Source organism: Centropristis striata, chromosome 9 (assembly GCF_030273125.1).
Source record: "Centropristis striata isolate RG_2023a ecotype Rhode Island chromosome 9, C.striata_1.0, whole genome shotgun sequence".
Taxonomy (NCBI): Eukaryota; Metazoa; Chordata; class Actinopteri; order Perciformes; family Serranidae; genus Centropristis; species Centropristis striata.
The window spans coordinates 20,514,401-20,535,399 of record NC_081525.1 but is presented as its reverse complement, the minus strand read 5'-3'; the positions used below and the strand labels follow the sequence as shown (position 1 = coordinate 20,535,399).

The 20,999-nt window shown below is 39.7% G+C and overlaps 2 protein-coding genes across 2 annotated transcripts in view; one reads left to right on the top strand and one right to left on the bottom strand.

Annotated features, from left to right (window-relative positions):
- Positions 1–1,978: 1,978 nt before the first annotated feature.
- Positions 1,979–17,041, bottom strand: zmat3 (zinc finger, matrin-type 3). Its single transcript, XM_059340358.1, has 6 exons — positions 16,912–17,041; positions 11,300–12,042; positions 11,087–11,215; positions 9,894–10,054; positions 9,529–9,632; positions 1,979–5,579 (listed from the first exon to the last, which is right to left on the bottom strand). Exons 1-6 carry the CDS (start codon positions 17,033–17,035, stop codon positions 5,371–5,373), a joined length of 1,470 nt encoding a protein of 489 aa, XP_059196341.1. The 5' UTR covers positions 17,036–17,041; the 3' UTR covers positions 1,979–5,370.
- Positions 17,042–18,857: 1,816 nt separating this feature from the next.
- LOC131977480 (phosphatidylinositol 4,5-bisphosphate 3-kinase catalytic subunit alpha isoform-like) overlaps positions 18,858–20,999 on the top strand; it is a 31,411-nt gene continuing 29,269 nt past the window's right edge. The window contains exons 1-2 of the mRNA XM_059340805.1: positions 18,858–19,124; positions 19,506–19,574. The gene's annotated coding sequence lies outside the window, so the exon portion shown is untranslated. The remainder of the gene's footprint in view (positions 19,125–19,505; positions 19,575–20,999) is intronic.

Genomic DNA, 20,999 nt, shown 5'->3' with positions numbered 1-20,999 from the left:
TAAAAAGACAGACCAGTGTTTTGTCTAATTTCTAAAAGTAATAGATAAACATCTTTTCATCTATGATAATTTGTACCAACACTAGGTAATAGATTACAGTTTAAAGTGCCTTTTTCCCTACTAAACCTCACAGTGTTGCCCATCTGCCCTGGTCTGATCAGTCCAACAGTGCAACACACGGACAAACACAGAATTACAAATATGATACACATCCATAACAGCTTTAACTTCTCACCTTGTAAACATTAAGATACAAATGATTGTGAGGCAAATAATAACAATGGTAGCAAAGTCTTCACTTGAACTTAACACCATATGGTAGCATATTTTTCTTTATAAGTTTCTTTCTATACTATTCAGTGCAAAATCGTGATTCTTTTCAATGCCCTTTCATCTATTCAGCACAGCATACAGACCAACCATATAAACCCCAGAAAAAAAACATTCTTGATCAGCATCCTCACTGTTATATTTTCTCTCAATAGTAGAAACATCTCAACAGTTATTAAATATGACTTTACTCATGCACAAAATAAACCAGATACAATTTATACAGTGCAATATGTAACACTTCTCTGTCATTTACAATGGAGCACTGAAGTTAAAATGAAGTTATGGTGCTGAAACACATCAGCATGTGACCAGTAATTCTCAGTATATTATAGTTACCAGTTGTTACAGTCTCTAACAAGTAAACACAGTTGGAACAAAACAAACAGAAGCAGTACCTCTGGTATTTAAACTATTTCGGCAGATTACCAGACCAAAGAGCAACTAAACGTCTATAGAAGCAGTAATGCAATCTTATCAATTTGAGTAAACACAGAATAAATAAAAGTGCCAAAATATTAACAGTTAATGGCCATATGTAGATGCCTTTATTTACCACAGTGCTTTCATGATTTTTCTCGAGCTTTCAACTGCTTAAAAATTGTGCAACCAATGAAATGCAGAGTGGTGTTTCATCCAAAAATATTTTAATTTTTTCAATTAAAGCCTCCTGGTTTCAAGGTTTTGCTGAATGAAGTAAATTACCATTAAATTGATGCTATGTGAGTTTTCCCTTTGAGGCTCTTTCAAATGAACAAACAAAGATTTGGATGAAATGTTAATTGTCATAAATATGTGTGTATGTAACTTTAATCTTGTGTAAGTCCTCTTGTGGCCTATTTTATTGTGTTGTGTTTTTCCAAAAACAAAACCAATCTACAAGAGGTCACAGGGTTATTTTAGAAAGAAAAGTATAATCTCTGCCACACAAAATCATGTCTAAAGATTGTTTTTGTCATGATTTTTTTTTTTTTTTCTAGAAATTGTTTTTTTTTTCTAAAATATTGGACACCGTCACCTCAGGTTTCAGATGCATGGCTGAATTAACCTGTTAACCTTGGGCAGAAATTTGCTGTTGGGCCTTAATTGACCTCTGACCCCTCTCTACAGTGAATTATGTACGTACAGTCAGGGAAAAAATAAATTATTAGACCACCCTTGTTTTCTTCATTTTCTTGTTCATTTGAATGTCTGATACAACTAAGGGTACATTTGTTTGGACAAATATAATGTTGTTAATGTTTTTGATTATCAAGAAAACCATGGAAAATGGCTAAATATCAGCTCTTAAATTAAACTCTTATGAGCTATTTTTGTTGTTATCATGATATTTGTCCAAACAAATGTACCTTTAGTTGTACCAGGCATTAAAATGAACAAGAAAATTAAGAAAACAATGGCTAATAATTTTTTCCATGACTGTATCTTGTCACGTCTCAGGTTCCCATTAAGCACAGTGCGATCAGCAGACTAAATCTGGTAGCTTCATTAGAAACCAACCATTGCTATCCTGGAATGACACCTCATGAGTGCTCAAACGCCTTCAGTTAATGCCACCTAACTGCAACATGGTTAGGATTGGGCTTGGAATTTTAGTTGCACGTCAAACACCTCTCCCTCCCATTGCTTCCTTTTTTTTGCAATAAAGCTGAAAATGCCCCCCAAAAAGGGGATATTAGAAGAGCACAGTTAGCACAGACCTACATCAAGGCCAGGCCCAATCTCGCAATACTATTGAAAAGAAAAATAATTTGTGTGTCCGCCACATGAGTCAGACCAGCCGCAAAATTAAATGGTTTCTCCCTTTCTGCCAAGTTTGATGAAAATCAGGCCATTCCTTTTTTTTGTAATCCTGCTGACAAACAAAAACAAAACACTGGCGGACGTATAAAGGGTTTCAGTATCTCAGATATAAAATTTAATGAAAGTAACCTTTATGTATGAAGATACGCAAAACAAACTAAAAAGATAGGTCTTGAGGGACAAGGACAGTTGCTTGAAAAAAAAAAAAGAAAAAATCCGACAAGGAAAATTTTGGCTTTGGTTGTCCACACTGAGGCCACAATCTCTAATGAGGAGTCTAAAGTAGATTTTTTTTAACCAAACATTTATGAACCACTGGTTTAGAGAGTCCAAATTCGTGACTGAACAGAAACAAAAAGGTTTCCAGGCTACTGTCTTATTTTAACAGCTCACGAGGCACTGCCTTTTGTCTGTTAGGAGTTTGATCTCCTCATTTCCTCTGTTCCTTTGCACTTCATTATTTCATACGTTTGCTGAAGGTGTTCAGTAGCTGCAGAGGAGTGTGAGCCTGTCAACATAATAAAAGGTTATGGTTCCCATTCTTTCATGTAAGACAAAGCGTGTTATTTCTAGGAAGAGGAGGAGGAGGAGGAGTGCTATAACAGAATGCAACTCAGTCTAATGTGAAGAACTCCTCGACTAGCTGTGTCTCACCCACAGCTTTTGTTACAGCTCTGCTTTCATCAGCTCATCTTTGTTCCTTTTTTATTAAACCGTACAGCACAGTGGGGTAGTAAAGTAGCCTTGCGTTTCTTTTTCTGTGCTCTGTTTGTGTCTCTCTCACATGTTTAAATCCCTACACCACACAGTAGTTTGTCCTCACAGTGCTTTTCTCCTGAGTGTCCTCAGGTGTGTGTCTGTGCTCCGATAGATGTGAACAGCTGCCTCTCCCCACTGCTAACAAAACCAGGATGCTGCTTTCATTTCACTTTATAACCCTTCTGATTACATGACCTGATCGGGCCTTTGGCTGATTGAATTATGTGGGAGTGTGTGTGTGTGTGCACTGCTGCTGTTCTGCAGGAATAGCTGGAAAAGCTTATTTTAAGTGACGTAGGAAGGCTTTCCTCCTCCTTTAAACTATAGATCTCTAACCTTGTATCCTGTACCGGTGCAACATGTTGAAGTCTAGATGGAAAATCCTTTTAACTGCTGCTTAAAATTACTTTTGAGGCATAAATAAAATAAATGTTTCTATTTAAAGGATTAAAGAACAGCAATATGTAAAACAAGAGTTGTTTCAAACAATACAATATATGTAATCTATATAATATTGATTTTTTTTACCCTCATTGTCTTCTCTGAATGGAAATCATAGCCAATCGTAAAGGCGCAGTACACACTTTCAGTCATTAAAGTATGACTGTATAACTCAAATGCCTTGTGACTGCACTGTGTTCAGCTCAGCACCACTGGACTGGAACAGATAATCAAATAAACCGAAACAGAAAAGCTAATTTGATTCCGATTACATAACTGGTCTTTTTAGAATGGGTGTAACACTGAAAAAGCTGGACCTGGGTCATATGGGGTAAAAAAAAACAGCATTAAAAAGGATCTGTCTGCAAATCCAGACTAATCCACGTTGCTTTTCTGCAGCCGCTTCACACTGCAGTAAAACCTGGTTATGTCCCCTCTGGGAATCAAGATTGATTGGGAGAATTAAATTATATGTGTTACAACCAGAAACATCCATGAGCTCTGCACATGTTCATTTGCAGTTTACAAACTAATTAGAAGTTAAATGCTTTTGGCTTCACTTTGAGTTCCCCACGTGGTTACATCACACTTTGACTGTGTTGTCAAGAAAAAGATCAAGCGTCAGGTTCAGCCCCTCCTGGCGTGTGGCGCTCCACCACAGTCAAACTGATGAAACTAGCAGCTTCTAACGAGATGGTACCAGAGTAACTTTTGAATTTTTTACCAAAGTGGTATAGAGGGCCTACAGTAAAATCCTCACACAAACATACAGTGCTCATAGATAAACATTCAGTCAGTGCACACTTTATACAAGATTCCTGATAATTATTAAATAGATTGAGTATTTACAATGGATGCCAGGCTAACATTAACCAAAGAATCGATAGTATTCATGTGTGTTTTCCTATATTTACATCTATAATGTAATTTGATAATATTTACATAATATTTATGTGGATTTATCACAAGAAAAGAGATGACACAGACTATAGAAAAACCCAATCACTAGTGTAGATTGGTTTCCACTATATGTCAAAATGGCTTGCCAAAGTTTTACTCTTTAGCCTAATTCTCACTAAAGGCACAAACAAGGCTAGCCAGGGTGTAGCCTTCAGCCAAGACACACCAAAGGACCACTAAGCTAAGAGGTTAGCTAAGGCTAACAGATTCATGTAACACTGTTTCTACAAGATGTTCATTGTGCTTTGTTTTTTTTTAATAAGCAAATAGTGCTTTGGGTTTTTATTACCTGTGTTAGGGTATAAAGACGTTAAATGTGTGGCCCTGAAGTCCCCAAAATGCTAAATCACACTCAAGAATGGAAACACTTTGTCCTCAGTGATGATTGTTTCCCCGAGGACGAGACTTGTTCTGCCCTCTATGCTTTCTTTCACTTCTACCAATCAGTTTTTCTCTATTTTCCACATTTTTGCATTCTTTCTTTATACTTGAACCCTCTGCATGTTCTTGTCTTTCCCAAATGTGCCTCCTGTCCTGTCATGTTGGCTCTCTGGAGTCCTCTCCCTGTAGTCAACATTTTTTTTTATCTGCAATTCATTTGCATTTACCTCTATCCTGAGTCTGAATGCAAAGCCTTAGAGGAAAGTGTAACAAAAGGCAGTGGATCAAAAATGTGATCTGATTCGGTGCCTTAAAAAATACTTTTTGAGTTGTATGTCAAAAGTTCATAATTTTCTCAAATTCCTGTTCTCTGCATACGTGTCGCAGCCTGCTTCAATATACAGACTGAATTTCAAGAGTAATACCCAGATCAAATAAATCCATCAAATCCAATTATAGCTTCATATGGTAGAGCATTATGTCAAATATGAGGATTTAAGTGTTTAAGCATAAATCAAATGAATTGCAACAAGATCTTAAGGCCATTTAGGCTAATCCCTTCACTAAATATGCCCCGCAAACACAGGGGTAGTATTTGCTTTCCTTCACTTTGGTCTTCTCTTTTTATTTCTCTACCTTTTCTGTCCTACTCTAATCTTTGTCTTTTCTCTTCCCCTCCCTTCCCTCTTGTGTCTCTTAGCTGTAGCCGAGGTTCTCCATCTCGTGGCGGTATCTCAACTCAGACACTTTTGCTTTGTGCTGCTTGCTCTCCAAATGCTGCCTGAAGTCCGTCTCCTGCTCGGCTCCGCAGTTGCACATGGAGCAGTAGAACTGTCCGCTGGGGGTCACGCACATGGCCAAGTCCCTGGGGATGCGCTGCCTCGGTCTGGGATTGTAGTACGGCCCTGGAGGGAGAGACGGAGAGAAGAGAGACAATAGACAATAGACAGGAGAAAAGAAGTTAGTTGTGGCCACCTATTAATCATACCAGGTTTATTCATCATGACAGCTGAAAGGACTAATGGTTGGTATTATATCAGGGGTCGGCAACCTGCGGCTCTGGAGGCACATGTGGCTCTTCAGGCCGTCTGCAGTGGCTCCCTGCGTCTGTGACAAAAAATGTTTACGAAATAAAACTAAACTAAAATGTGCATTATAGCTAACGAAAGTCTACGGTCTGGCTGCATTCTGACAAAAACATTAATAAATGCTCATTAGGGCCTATCAGTAATGTTGGTAGGGTAATTTAGATTTGGAATGCTGCGTTCTTCTGCACCAAAAGGCTCAAAATAAGGTTTGCGGCTCCATTCCAACATTTTTTCTCTTTTTTTGGCCAACAATGGCTCTTCTGTTAGTGAAGGTTGCTGACCCTTGGCATAGATCATCAATTATCTTATTTCAAGGAATCAATTTAGTTAATTAATTAATTTTTATTTAGTGAATAAAATCTCCGCTCTACATCAGCCAAACAGCTGGCAACCCCCACCCTGCGTGGGTCAACTCGCCACAAAACCTCTTCCAGACTTTTCTCTGCCTTGGCACCCAAATGGTCGAACGAGCTCCCCACCGACATCAGGACCCCAGACAGCCTGTACATCTTCCGCCGCAGGCTGAAGACCTACCTCTTCCAACAATACCTCGGTTAAGTCATGGTCACCTAACATATATATATATTTTTTTTAAAATGCTCTTCTTCTTTTCTCTTCTTCTCTTCTTTTCTTCTTTAACATATAGCACTCATGTAGCAATGACAGTTGGCTCTTAAAGTTATGTACTTACTTGTAATTCCTGTGGTCTAAGTCTAGTACCTTCAGGTTGAATGCACGTACTGTAAGTCGCTTTGGACAAAAGCGTCAGCTAAATGACATGTAATGTAATGTAATGGGAAAAAAAATGTCAGAAATTGTGAAAAAATGCACATACAACTTGCAAGTATGTAAAAACACAGAGTGTTTTTACATACTTGCAATATACAGTAAAACAAAACAAAAAACTGAAAAGGCATTAAGAGCCTCACGTTTGAGCTTCAGTCAGACCCAGACTCAGATAAGGAGTCTGTTGTGCTCCAAAATCAGCTACTAGCAGAATGACAAGTTAGAATCTTTTATTTGTTTATGCTGTTTGTTAGTTCTTAGCTGGCAGTGGCTAAAACGGTGTCAGTGGTTGAGTAACATACAGTAATATCTGCTATAATGTTACAGCGTTCAAACATATCTCTGCCACAATAATGAAACTTTAGCTTGCAAAGCTCTGATATGTAGCTACACCTGGCTTTCCTTTGATACCCCTTGGTCTTGTAGCATTATGCTAACTGTACGGAAAGCTTAACTCTGCCAAGTTGATGAGATTGGTACTTTAGGTACGTAAGAGATAGCTGTCTGCAGGGTTTCCGCCAGTGTATTACTGAATCACATTCCATACACATACAAATATAAGTAGGCCTATATATAAGTGCAGGTCCATTTACTGAAATGACAATTGAATGATTTTAACTAATGGTAATGTAGAAAAACAGACTCATGTCATGTATTTTGCTCATGATATTTCTTGTAACATACACCATATGGACATGTTCCCGGTGTTAAAAATGTGATTTCATATGAGGGTTTTTTTTTAATCTTGATTTGTCCAAAGATATACAGTTTACAATCACAGAGAAACTTTTTTTTAAAAAGCCAATCAGTCGAGACTAAAATAATCAACTACTGTTAGATTTATTGCCATGAAATTTGGAACAGATGCCCATCATGCCCAGATAATTGATCTAAATAACTGCTGCTTCCCTGACTTTCCCTCTGGCACCGCCATGAGGTTCACTATCTTACTAACTAACTAACTAACTAACTAACTAACTATCACAACTACCATGAAATTTGCAAGATCTGCCTAAGGAAGACAATCATATTCAACTCTCAAGCTGAACTCTCAACGCTTTCTCCGATGCCACCATCAGGTTAAACTTTTAGTTTTTCATGCTATGAGGAAGAATATGCTGAACATTGTTCCTGCTTCTCAGGATGTTAACATTGTCTTGTTAATTATTTATTTTGCTTAAACAGCTGCTGTAGATACTGGCAATTGACTTTTTTGTGTCTTGATTGATTCACTAATTGTTTTAGTTCAAATTTAATTTGAATCTCAGGCTGGGGACATACCCATAGCTGCATCAGATTTTATACATTATATAGGCCAGCATCAAACACTTAATTATAACCTGATATCACCGATGTGTGTGAAAATGATACACAGGCAGTGTACAGAAAGAAATGTCATCTGGGATTACAACTAGGTGGTCATTGGAAAAGACTATTGCTTGTTTGTGTGTGTGTGTGTGTGTGTGTGTGTGTGTGTGTGTGTGTTACACAGCAGAAAAACGAGAAGGAGATAGAGAGGGAGATAAAAGACAGCAAGAAGCCAACCGCAGGAGAGAGTGCAGCTATTTTGGGATTTGTCCATCAAGAAAACTGATTAAATCAGCAGAACTGTGTAGTGTGTGTGTTTGAGAAAGAGTGGAAGAGAGAAAAAGTGAGAGAGGAAGAGAATTGGCTTGACTTCATGATGTATCCTGCTTTATCTTGAGCTGAAGTGCTACTGTTTTTGTCAGTGGAAAGAGAAGGACGGTAAGAAAGAGATGGTTGTTTGACATCAGCAGAAAGTCTGACGTTATCTATGCTGTATCTGTTTTCACAGACACACACACACAAAGGCAGAAGTAGGCACTCTGACAAACTCACAGACAGCATGGTAAAGTTATAAGAAGCTTTAAGTTGTAAATGTTGTCTGTTAACCCCGAGGTCAGATTAAACACTGATAAAATGTAGGCAACTGTTACTCTGTGATACAGCAGGTTCATTCAAGAACATCTGAGGAGGAGGTCAATAAGTGTATGCTCCTAAATGTGTACAGAATTAAATCAAATGGCAAGCACTTTGGGTGAAAAGGTCCACTTGCTTATAACATTATTTGTTAGATTTTCAACCGTTGCTACAGCAAAGAAAAGGTGCTGTCAAGGGCTTTTCTAGAAATACTTGCAGAGCGTGCTCAAATAAGCCATTAAAGAGTCAAATGAGACGCTGACTTTCATGACACCATGAATATGTGTCTAAAGAGTACGATGTTAAGTGTTTTCTAGTATTAACAATGTATTTTTAACCAGCTGCAGCTGTTTACTTTACTTGTGGATTCTGACATCAGTGGATGGATAGCTGCTTTTCATTTTTTCCTCCCCCAGGGAGCTCACTACAGCTCACCACACTGCACACTTTTAGCATGGACTATTGGATTATGTAGAAGCCGGTATAGGGATTACTGGGGTAAAGCTACAAGAGTTAAATTCTCTTTGAGGATAATCCAAAAGAAACAAATGCTACAAAGGAATAGTTGACTGCAGATTGTTATGATCGTTAAAAAGGGGCGAGTTCAGTTGCTAAAGGTCGCTTGTTGTTTCACCCGTAATTCACGCAAATGGAGGTGGCTGTGGCTCAGTTGGTAGATCACTCACCCACTGATCCGAAGGTCGGTGATTTGATCCCTAAAAGATACCGAACCCCCAAATTTCTCCCATATTACCTTACCTGGTCAGTAAACATGTAGGGTACCTGTATATGGATGGGTGAATGATGGTCTATAGTGTAAAAGCACTTTGAGTGGTCGCTATGATTAGAAAAGTGTTATACAAGTGCAGTCCATTTATAAATGTAGCAACTGACACATTATTATATTGTGGATTATTTGTAGTTGTTAATAGTTTTACATAAACATAAAGAGTTAAAACATTAAGAATATCTAGATCTGAGTAAGTGAGCATCTCTGTTTTTACACCTGTTAATTATTTTATTATTTTTAATATTTTACCTGGCATGGAAGCAGGTAGCTGTGGGCTGCGGCGGTTTTTCACCAGTCTGTACTCACTGCCATCTTTCCTGTTTCTTCTTGGGGCTGCCTCATTGCTGCCTTCCCTGAAACAAGCAGAGCCAGAGTCATGATGACTTCAGTTTGGATCAAAAGGTGAGCAAGACACACAATATATATGTATTTTTCCTCAAGTTTATCTTGGCTGGTTTGGTAAGTAACAAAGCCAAACCCTGAAACTGGAAGGAAGGTCAAACTACACCATTTCCTGTGTAACATAAATCTGCGAGACCAACATTACCAAATAAAAAGCTAAATAAAGATGAGACCCATGTATACAACTAAAAAGTCTTTATATTTAAACCTACATGTTATTGGAGTTCTGTTGGGCCTCTGCCAGCCTTAGTTTCTTGGCGTGGTTCTTGCCCTGGTAGTGGGCCTGTGCAACTGCCAGTGAGCTGAAGGAGGCATCACACAGCTTACAATAGTCATTCTCTGTGGCCAAGATGACCCGGGTTGCCCCCTTATACTGCGCCTGCAGACAGAGGACAAAGCAGTGCAGTGTATATAGTGAGAGGAGTCGGAGAGTAAACAGTGAGAAAGAGGAGAAATACATTTTTTTGGTGGTACAAGGAGAAGAATTTCTTGCATAACTTCTTAAAATTATCAACTGTGAAATATGGTGAAAGTTGCTAAATCATGAAAGAAATCACATCCAGAATTTCAAATTGTCCTCTTATTAGTTTGACATATTGAAAATACAATGGAAACGTCATTTAACACTTTTTTTAAGCCTTATTGGGTAACTTCATTTGCAGCTATACAGTATGTAACACAAAGCTTCCTGTGAACTACATTTGACAATGTTGGCAGATGTATTATTATGATTTATGTCTATTTAATGCTGTTAACCAAAGTGCACATGAATGACAGAAACACAAGAATGCTTCACTAACACAGGGTGAGCCACAAATAAGTTATGAACACTGAAATGTCCCCTTTTTTAAGCTGATGAGGTGTTTGTGGCTGCTCGGTGAATGTCCAATATTCACTGTACTTTTAGCTCTGTTTTTGGTCTGCACCACCCCCTGGCTCTTTAGTTGCTTAAAGCTCCATTATGTTTATCAGGTTCGTCTTTTACATTATGACTACACTGTGTAACTTCACTATAAGAGCAGGGAGAGTGAATCACAACAGTAAAGTGGGCCGGACAGCCATAATTTCCTCATCTTGCTTTTGACCTTTCATTAACTATGTCCTCATGTACATAATGTGGTATTACTGGCTTCTAAATTTACTTTAGTCTTAAAGAAAATTTGAGTCAGAGGGGGTAGGTATTTTCCTTTTTAAACTGTAGCTAGAAAATGAAGAGACATTAAATTGTTCAGTGGTGAACAGATTAAATAAAACAGTGACTCTGCAGTTCCTTACCGCCTCCTCAGAGGGAAACTACCTCTATCAGCAGACTGGACACTTTAGCAGCAATACACCCACCTCCTCAACTAAAAGTGTAACATTCACGTAGGTTGGTGCTGAGTTTGGATCTGACCTGCCTGCCTGCGTCACTGTCGTTTGATCCTGAGCTGAGGGATGTCTGGCCAGCCGCCTCGAGGGACTCTGGGATCCTGATGGCTGGAGGCTGTTGACTGCCAGCGTAGAAATTTCTTAACTTTTTACTGTGGTTCTTCCCCTAGACAGGCAGATAAGGAGAATGTTGTGTTTATGTATGTATCTTGATATTTCATATGTTTTGTACATTAGTATTTCAACTGACCTGGTAATGAGCCTGCGCCTGCTGAGCAGAGTTAAGGGTAACGTTGCAGAGTTTACAGTACAGTGGTTTACACAATTCCCCCAACCCCAGAGAGTCTTCCTGCTCCTCCATCCCAAGCAGAGAGCCCTCATCCTGGGGCTGCTCACTGGCTGGGGCTGCCTGACCCGGCAGAGGACCAGGGAGCATGCACGACATTGGGGCTGGGATGAGAGCTGGTCCTGGGGGCCTTGGGAGCAGGTGTGAAGGGTCTGGGCATGGAGCAAGAGAGGAGGACATGGGGCTGGGAGGGAGGGGGTATCGGCTGGCTCCGGGCGCCACTACAGGTGGGGGCACCATTGCTTGTGCAGGGTTTATAGGTGGAGGCCCCAACGGTTGTATCAGGTCCATGGTTGGAGGCACTATTGCTTGTGTGTGATCTACAGGTGGGGGACCCAAGGTGTGCGCCATTGGTGGAGGCCCAAGTGGCTGAGCTGGGGCCATTGGAGGAGGGCCTAAACTATGTGGTGGGGTAATGTGGGGAGGTCTTAATGTGTGAGTAGCAGTCATGTGAGGGGGCCCTAGGGTCTGGGTTGGAACCATAGTTGGGGGTCCAATTGCCTGAGCAGGGGCAAGGGGTGGAGGGCCGAGAGGCTGCGTCGGCGCCATTGGCGGAGGTCCCAGCTGGTGCAGAGAGTCGATGTGGTGGAAAGGCTGCTGGGGATGGCTGAAGAGACTCAGAGGAGGCTTCAACATGGTTTCTGGGCCTGTGGACAATAGACATACGCATTACTTTTACACAGGGGCAGATATTAGAAATTAAATAAAATTCTTTTTAAGGACATTCAGTAACCTTGAAGAGGAAGGCAGTGTTGATTCAGAAAGATGTGACAGCAATGATACATGAAGGAATAATGTATTAGCTTGAACGATTTCCTATGATGATATTCTATGAAAATGTATGCAGTGCAGTTTTTGTGATATCCTATTAAATATGATGGTAGCTGTTTTAAACATGGTTGAAATGTGTGGAAATGGGGATACTTGGTGAGGTTAAGGCAGCGAACATAAACAATGTTAGGGTTAAAAACAAAACTACTTCTGAACATGACTTCCAAAGGGACATGAATGGACATGAACACTGAGCTCAGTGGAAAGAACCAAGGGCACTGGAGGTGATGAAAACATGATGAGGGGGTCATGTTTGGCATCTTGGCCATTGCCATATTGTTTTTTTGCAGCCAGTGCATGGGCAGAACAGACAGCAGACTTCTTTGTGTATTTTAGTCCAGCGGACCACTGAACAAGTTGAGGCTTAGGTTGAGATTTTGAGCGACCAAAGTATTACTAGTAAATTATATTAACTGAAAATACACCCAAGTTGTAAAAAGGAAACACACTGTTAGCAACCTGTCAATGAGCAAGGTAGGCCAGCCCTAAAGCATGCCCTACTTTGTCTTCTATTTTACTCTAAATGGGACCATTATTTATAAAATGAACATCACGCTATATTAAAGAAGACTTTTAGCGCAGTATTAAGACCATAAGCACATTATGAGAATGTTGAATCAGAATCAGAAATCAGAATCAGAAATACTTTCTTTATCCCGGGGGAAAATTGCTTGTGAGAAAGTGAGAAGAAGGGTCATTTTCCTATTGTCTTTTATACAGACAGACTTCTTTTTGAAACCAGTGGAGTTGCCCACTGCTGACCATTAGATAGAATACAGGTTTAGGGCACTTCTGATTTGGCTTCACTTTTCAGGCCCAGAGCTTGCTGCTTGACCAAAAATAAATTTGTGTTTGCATTGGATTAGAATACTAAGTTCCAATGATCAATGTACAGTGACACTAAAAGAAGCAGCATTTCTTTTCTTGGAGCCCCAAGGCAGAAGAGATGTAAAGAAATGGGTGAATGGCAACACATTCGTGGACAGAGGAGCTTCACACTCCAGTGGGCATCAGAAAGATTAGGCTGAGCCTGCAGCGCCTGCAGTCGTGCATACGGGATGTTACATACACATGCATGTGCACGCACACAAACAGAGACAGTGAAGATAAAAATCCTCAAGATTCTCTGATCGGAAGAGATCGCAGCCTGGAATGTGACTGCTCGAATAGACTGATGTAGTGTGTATGTGAATGTGTATATGAATGTGCGTATGCGCATGTGTATGTGTTTGTCTGTGTGTCAGTGATTGTGTATGTATAAGATAAAAAAGAAGGAAAAAGCATTATTTTAGAAATGGAAATGTGCTGATTTGTGTGTGTTTTGTTTGTGCCGCTCTAATGCTCCATTTCGCGTGTGTGTGTGTGTGTGTGTGTGTGTGTGTGTGTGTGTGTACTGTAGCCACATATATTGTGAGGTCAGTAATAGGCCAACAGCTGTGTCAAAACTCACTGTGCTGGAAGCTTTTATCTGAGATCCAATTGGACGCCTAACAGCAGTGATTCATGGACTCAAAATAACGTCCCGAGGTGTTTGTGTTTCCGACTGCTGTTCGGTGTCAGTCTGTCTGTCCAGTCTGTCTGGCTGCTTGTCTGTCACCTGGCCTGGCTGACCTCAGGAGAAAGGTATGCTGGGCAAGGCACTGACATTACTACAGTCCTGTCAACTGCAAAATGAGACTGTGAGATTCAGCAGGGCTGGATGAGTTAATGAAGTCATATTATGCAGCAGTTGCATAAAATAAATATCAGCTTTCTACACATTGGCATTGTGAGTGTTGTTTAAACATTTCCTGCTTATCAAAGCTTTTACATTTGCTGTTTTTAGGCGATGCTCCTTCCTCAGAGATATCCTCTTTCTTCAGTGATTCATTTGTAATAACAACCAGTAGAACTGGGTTTGAATTGGTCAAAATGAGTGGACAGTAAAGAGAAAGTAGCTCTATTAACAGAAATTAAAAAAGAAGAAGTTACTGGCACATTCAAAGTGTATTGCAGAAGCACTACAGAAATTACAGGTTTAGTACCAAAGATGGAGGAAAAACAGGATTAATATGGTTTTAAAGGGGACATAATATACAAATTTTCAGGTTGCATATTGTTTTGTTTTTTACTCAAACTTGTTTACATGCTTTAAAGTTAAACAAATAAGACATTATTTCTCTCATACTGTCTGTCTGAATATACCTATATTCACTCTTTATCTGAAATGCGGCTGTCTCTTTAAAGCCCCCTCACAAAAAAGCCTACTCTGCTCTGATTGGTCAGCATTTATGAGTCTTCCACATCTGCGCTCTCTGCATCCCTGTAACTTCATTGCAGCCGGGGAATGACTGTATCAGCACTGTAACGGCACTGTTTCTGAAAGAGGGCCTAAAAGATGTAACAATCGGACAAGTTTTTGCTTTAAATACTCATATGTTCAATATTCATTGAATGAAACCCACATGTTGTTATATAAAACACCTCCTCAATGCTCAACAATCCCTGTGCAAGCCATCCAGAACCAGATCCACATACTGCATATCATCAATGCAATCAGCAGCAGCCTCAGGAGAACCCTTTGACCCTGATTGAAAAAACTCACGGCAGCAGCAATTACAAGCACAAAGGAACGACTGACCCTTTTTGCTTGATATCATCCATTCAGCAGTTGAGAATATATGCATTGTGCCTCCGAGACATTGATGACCAGCATGCCTGACATATATTTTCTGTATATCAGTTACAATGTAAGGTAAGAAAACAACTGTTTTGTTAAAACTCCAACTCGGAATGATATAAAATTATTTCATGTTGACATTACTGCACCTGAACACAGAACAAGGCTGTTTTACATAATTTTATTGTGAGGTAGATAGGCCAAGGTCAGTTTGACTGTCCCAGATCCAGGCCCCAAAAGTGCTGCAAGACATATAGACTAGCTGTGGACCTTGCTGCAAAGCCAATCTTGTTGTTTTGTATTTGAGGTTTGGGAAAGGACTCCATCAACTTTGCAAGTCAAAGTAAGTTGCTCTGAATCAGAAGGCAGCACGTGATCAGTAAGCTGATAACACAGTAGAATAATATTCCTCATATTTCTTTCACTAAATCTCAGAAGAATCAGCCACAGTTGGAAAGCATATTAAAACAACCTCATAATTTATTTATTAATTTGTCACTTGTCAGATTTTTTCAAATTTTACTCCAAATGTCTTGGTTTTACAACCACGCCACAAAAGCACCCCTGTCCTGGAGTCTGGTAATATCATGTCCTCCACTGAGGATCTCTAAATAGGGCAAGTCTTCATTTTCTCTAGAGTTTCTCTTGCCGTACTGTCTTGTGTCACATCAATTATGGAGCGATTAGAAGCACATGCCTCCTGCACTTATTCCATCTGCTTCGCTGGGCACCGGTCAACCGCAGAAAACAGCAAAGACCACATACATTTTACTGTACATTGCAATTTACTTACTGTACCATTACAGGAGCTCCCACTTTTATATCTCAGTAGCTCTAAATGTCAGATTGAATTTCATAACATTTAACAGAAAGTGACATTTAAGAACTTAAAGGAGCATCTAGCATATGCATTAGGCTGCTATACTGTATTACTATAGCCTATCGATTGGTAACCATCCATTCCTCCTTATCTAAAACAGCACTAGACATTTAGCTTTTTCAGAAATACTGAAAAAAACAGAGTTATTAGAGCCCTAAATGGTTTATTTGGGTGACAAAGGTAGGAAAATGCAATGTTACCATGCAAGGTAATGGTATAAAACAGATAAAAACAAGCAAATCTTCTTCCAGAGTTACCAGACTAATTTAATTTCCCCTCGGGGATAAATAAAGTAATTTTGATTTTGAAATCTGAAATTTTAATTCATTTTAATCCAGCAAATGTTTAGTATATTTGCTCTTAAGGTGATGTAAATGATTGATGGTTTTCTAAAAGTGTCATCAAAAATGTCCACCTCAATCCCCTACTGCTTCTACACTATATATATTTAACTTCCAATAAATTTAAATAACTTCCACTAACTTCAATCTGAGATTTCATGCAGTGTGGGCCACGAAGATGACAGTTTAATGACAGCGTATGGATTGATCAGTCCCATGCTGTAAATCTTGATCATCTATGTAGCAGCATGACCGTGACACATGCTGGCCTAAAGTCCCTGTAAAAATCAACAGGGACGCCTGTGCAGGTGCAATGAAGAAACCACTTACTGTGAAATTGCCACATGTCACCAGCATCTGCACAGATCGAGCAATGCAGTGAAGGGTTCAGCAACGATTCAGTTTCTATTTCTTCACTTGCTCTGACAACCACTTGATTGACTGCCGTACCCGAGAGATGAAAGTGAGCATTGCATTGAGGCTATTCACTGTTTCAAATTACAGTCAGGCATCAGCTCAAACCTGGAGTCTCTCTGGAGCTCCCCTACAGTGCAACAGACCATTATATTATCTCTAAAACCTTAGATTTGTTTTGCATCGCAGCATCCACAAGATGAACAGAATGATGGCCGGTGCACCCCTCTACATGACATTATGAGGATGTCAGCAGCACCAGGGCAACCGGCTTCAACATCCACCTTCCTCCTCTGCAAATGTCTCTAGATTTTCTCCATCCCTGCACATTAGCGCATAAGACCGCTGACAGTCAGAGGGGGAGATCCTGTATGGCAAAGCCTTTCCTTACCTGGCAAACGGGCGAGATAATGTCTGCTGTCACCGTAGCTGACAAGCGGCGAAGTGTAATTTCTGCAGTATTCCGCACTCTGGTAGTACGCTGCATCCCCGTTCTTCAGCTGCAGCGCCATCATCGCAGTCACATCCCTTTGCCAACTTCTTCTCTCCAAAAAACCGGGCGGCCAAGCAGGATGACAGTCTACCACACGCTCACACACTGAGGATTTCACCGGAGGGGTGATCCAAAGACTAAAACGAAGCACAGAAAGCGTCAGTCAGCAGCAGTACAAGTTAAATGCAGAACACGAAAACCAAATGCGTTTGTGCTTTCACACTAAACGCTAAAAGAAGATGCTCTCATCGCAAAATTAGATTTTTACAGACATACGTCCTGCAGAGGATCCTCCAGCGTCCCTCTCCGTCTTGGTACAGTCCATTTCCGATGCCACCGCTGCTGATTTGCATGGGTGGCAATCATGACACATTGTATAAATATGTTACACCTCTGTGGTACACCCTGATCACCCGTGGCTGGCTATTTAGTCTCTGAGTCTCAGATCAGCAGGGAAAACAGCCGGGTGGTGTTGTGATGAACAAAATGTTGATATATGGGCAAATAAAATAAAATGCTAAAATAGTCACACAAAAAATTTAAGTGGAAAAAGGAGAAAGTATTGAAAACTACATTTGCAATAAGGAAAAACTATTCTTCCCATTATTACTATTATTTAATAACAAGAATGACAGTAACAACAACAATGCAAGTATTGTAATAGCCAACTCATTGTTAGTGTTCTAATTATTATTAGCAGTATACCCCTAAATAGTGTGTGATATGTACAATTACTATTATTTACATTGCTTATTAAATACTACTATTATTACTGCTGTCTAAAAAATATAAAAAATGACTTTAGATATTATGTACAGATATATATGAGCCATGTGTATATATACATAGGCCTATATATATATATATATATATATATATATATATATATATATATATATATAGGCCTATATATATATGTATATATATATAGGCCTATATATATATATATATATATATATGTATAGGCCTATATATATATATATATATATATATATAGGCCTATATATATGTATATATATATATATATATATATATATATATATATATATATATATATATATACACACACACATATGGCTCATATATATCTGTTATATAATGCATATATTCAGCATGTTTAACAGATATTTTTATGTCTTTTTTTACATGTTTCAATAAATGTTCTATGTTTTATCTATTATTCATACATTATACAAATTATTCATTTATACATTCACTTTTACATGTATAGTAGCCTACACTATAGTTGCATCAGTATTAGTTTCGTTTAGGATCCCCATTAGCTACATATTGCAGCTATTCTTTCTGGGGCCCACAAACAGACTTTGCACGGTGATAATTACAAATCACTGCAATACCTCAATTAAGCAGAGTTAAAAAAAAAAATCAAATTCTATTTTATCCATTTCATATTTTTCTTTCCTTAGCTCTTAAGACTGTCTTCGTGCGGCTGTAAACTGTGAATTTCTCTCCCTGGGGATCAATAATGTCTAATCTTATCTTCTCATCTTATCAAATTATGGGCTGCTCTGCAAAAGCAAGGCGCATTCTTGTTATCTCATTATTGCGTAGTGCTGGGGTGATATTGTGTGGCCCTGTAATAACATTTGAATGAAAAAAAATGTTTTTGTGGCTTGTGGCATGTGTTACCACTAATACACTGCGCCGAGTAAACACACCCAGTTTCACACACTGTGTTTGTGTGTTAGAGGAAGGGAGGAGGACAGACAGCGTGGCTGCAGTGCCGCAGCAGAGACAACCTGTCCACTGGACCAGCAGCAGCTCAGCGGCTCATAACATCCTCAGCTTCAGCCCTTCTGACTGCACTGCATTGGGCATGATTTCTGTAACTGTGCGTGTTGCAACCCACAACAACACGAGAGGATTTATTTGTGTCGTGGAGTAACAGCTACTGTCACGACGCGTAGCTGGCACACAGGAGCGGACAGGCGGCAGATAACAGCTGCTCTGCCCGGCGCCGGGAGCCTCCAACCCGGGGACTGGTGGGGACTGGTGGGGTGGGCTAGCTGGAAGGCTAGCTAGCTGACTGGCATTAGCCTGTCACAACAGCATCCTCAAACACTTCGCTACGTTGACGCCAACTCAACAGGGTAAGCTAGCATGGCTAAATTATTCATATATGTACCTTTTAAAAGACACATTACTCGTATTTAATTTTGGGAATGTGTTTACCAACAAGCTCAGCGTTAGCCGCTAGCCAATGAACAAGAAATCTAGCTTGCGTTAATCATTGCCAAACTGGTGGGCATTCATTCATAGATGGATAGTGGTGATTTAAACTAATATTACTGTTATATACTGTATATATTGTCACATCATCGATGCTGTGTCGAGAGCGCACAGTGCTGTCCAGCTGTCATTAACAAACATCCAACGTTAGCTTAACCTGCTGCCAGTCACTGAACTGTCATAGATATGTGTGTTTGTTTGTGTTTTCATTTCCTCTCTCTCAACACATATTTCTGTGGCAGTCTGTGAAGATGGATTGAAACATGAAGGGCGGAACTGTCCCATCATCAAAATAGGAGGACTCACTTCAGGTATGCTTCATAAATCCCTCTCCCCAGCAAAGGCATGTGTCTAATGTTGTCTTCTCTGTAGTGACTGGAGACTAATTTAATGAACAAAATTAAAGTGGAGATTGATATTGGTTTCACAAGTGTTTTGTTAAACCCACGTTGATGTGTAATGTGGTGCATCTGGCCAACCCTTGTGTTAACCACAGATATACTATAGTTACTGAGCAGCATATGTCTGGTCTTGCCAACCTGCCACTGCTAGCCTACACAACCACTTGTGCAGTTGTGTTTCAGCATTCAAAGCAAAGCTTGTGTCGAGGCCAATGTTTCCCCATTCCCCACATCCTGTGTTGTGAGGAAGCTTCCTCTTTTGTCGTAAAGTGCTTAGCTGCATCCTGATCAGGGTCACAGACTGCTCAATGGGTGGTTTGTTTTAACTCGGGGGGGTTTTCCGTTTTAGCTTGTTTTTACTATATATTGAAATCTAACTGTCTTTTGTAATTGGAGTTTGCCGTTTTCCTTTGTGGTTAACAATCACTTTCATGTGATTTTGTGTCAGTCACAACTCTAAACTTTACATGGTGGACACTTTTCTGTCAGTTGGAGAATAGATGTGTGCATTTCAAAGGGTGCTAAGCACTCATCTGTATTGCTCATTGTACATCATGTATTCTGCCAGCCATCCCTGGATGCTTAACTTGGTCAGTTTTGTATTTGCAAGCACAGGCACCCTTTTCTTAGCTGCCTCCACCACATAAAAGTAATTTCTTTATGTAAAATTTATATATTTATTTAATTTCTGTAAGTCAACTAAGACAGTCCCCATATCTGCATCAATATTCTGGCCATTTGTTTTTTCTTGCTCTGGCACAGGAAAGTGTTCCTACTCATGATTACGAAGCCCAGATTGGCTAGGTTGCTTTTCCAACCAGGGAAACAGCCGTTAGTGAGCACAACAACAGACCAGTTTGAATTACTGGAAAAAATATACAGCAGATGTGGCTGGTGATACCAAAGCCGTCAAATTTACCCGCATGTTGATTTGTCTTATGGTCTCCTCCCAGTTAGTTAAACCCCCAAAACATTTCCAAAGTCTGGTGCAAGAGGGCATCTTGCCAGGTTCCTTTGCCCTTGGGTCCCATATCAGATGCAGTGATAATATTGTTTGGTGCCAAGACTCCTGGTAGATAGAGTGGCATATTAAAGTAATATTAGTATCAGAAAATGAGACAAGATATCATGTGAGATTTTGATCATTATATTGACAAACCTTAAGTGTTGTTCTTTCCTGATCTGACAGACTTTACGGCGAATAGACAGTACAGTGAGCTTGACTTGCTTGAGTGCTCTAGCTTTTCTTTTCCTCGGACAAAGTATCAATCATCCCTTGTTTAAAAGATTAGATAAAATATTGTTTGAATGCAGAAAAACGCCCTTGATCTGTAC

Coding starts and splice junctions, on each gene's coding strand:
- zmat3 (XM_059340358.1), bottom strand. CDS start 17,035: ATGATGGCGCTGCAGCTGAAGAACGGGGATGCAGCGTACTACCAGAGT. Junction 11,216..11,299: donor AGGCGCAGGCTCATTACCAG/GTCAGTTGAAAT, acceptor CTGCCTGTCTAG/GGGAAGAACCACAGTAAAAA. Junction 10,055..11,086: donor CAGGATCAAACGACAGTGAC/GCAGGCAGGCAG, acceptor CTGCAGGCGCAG/TATAAGGGGGCAACCCGGGT.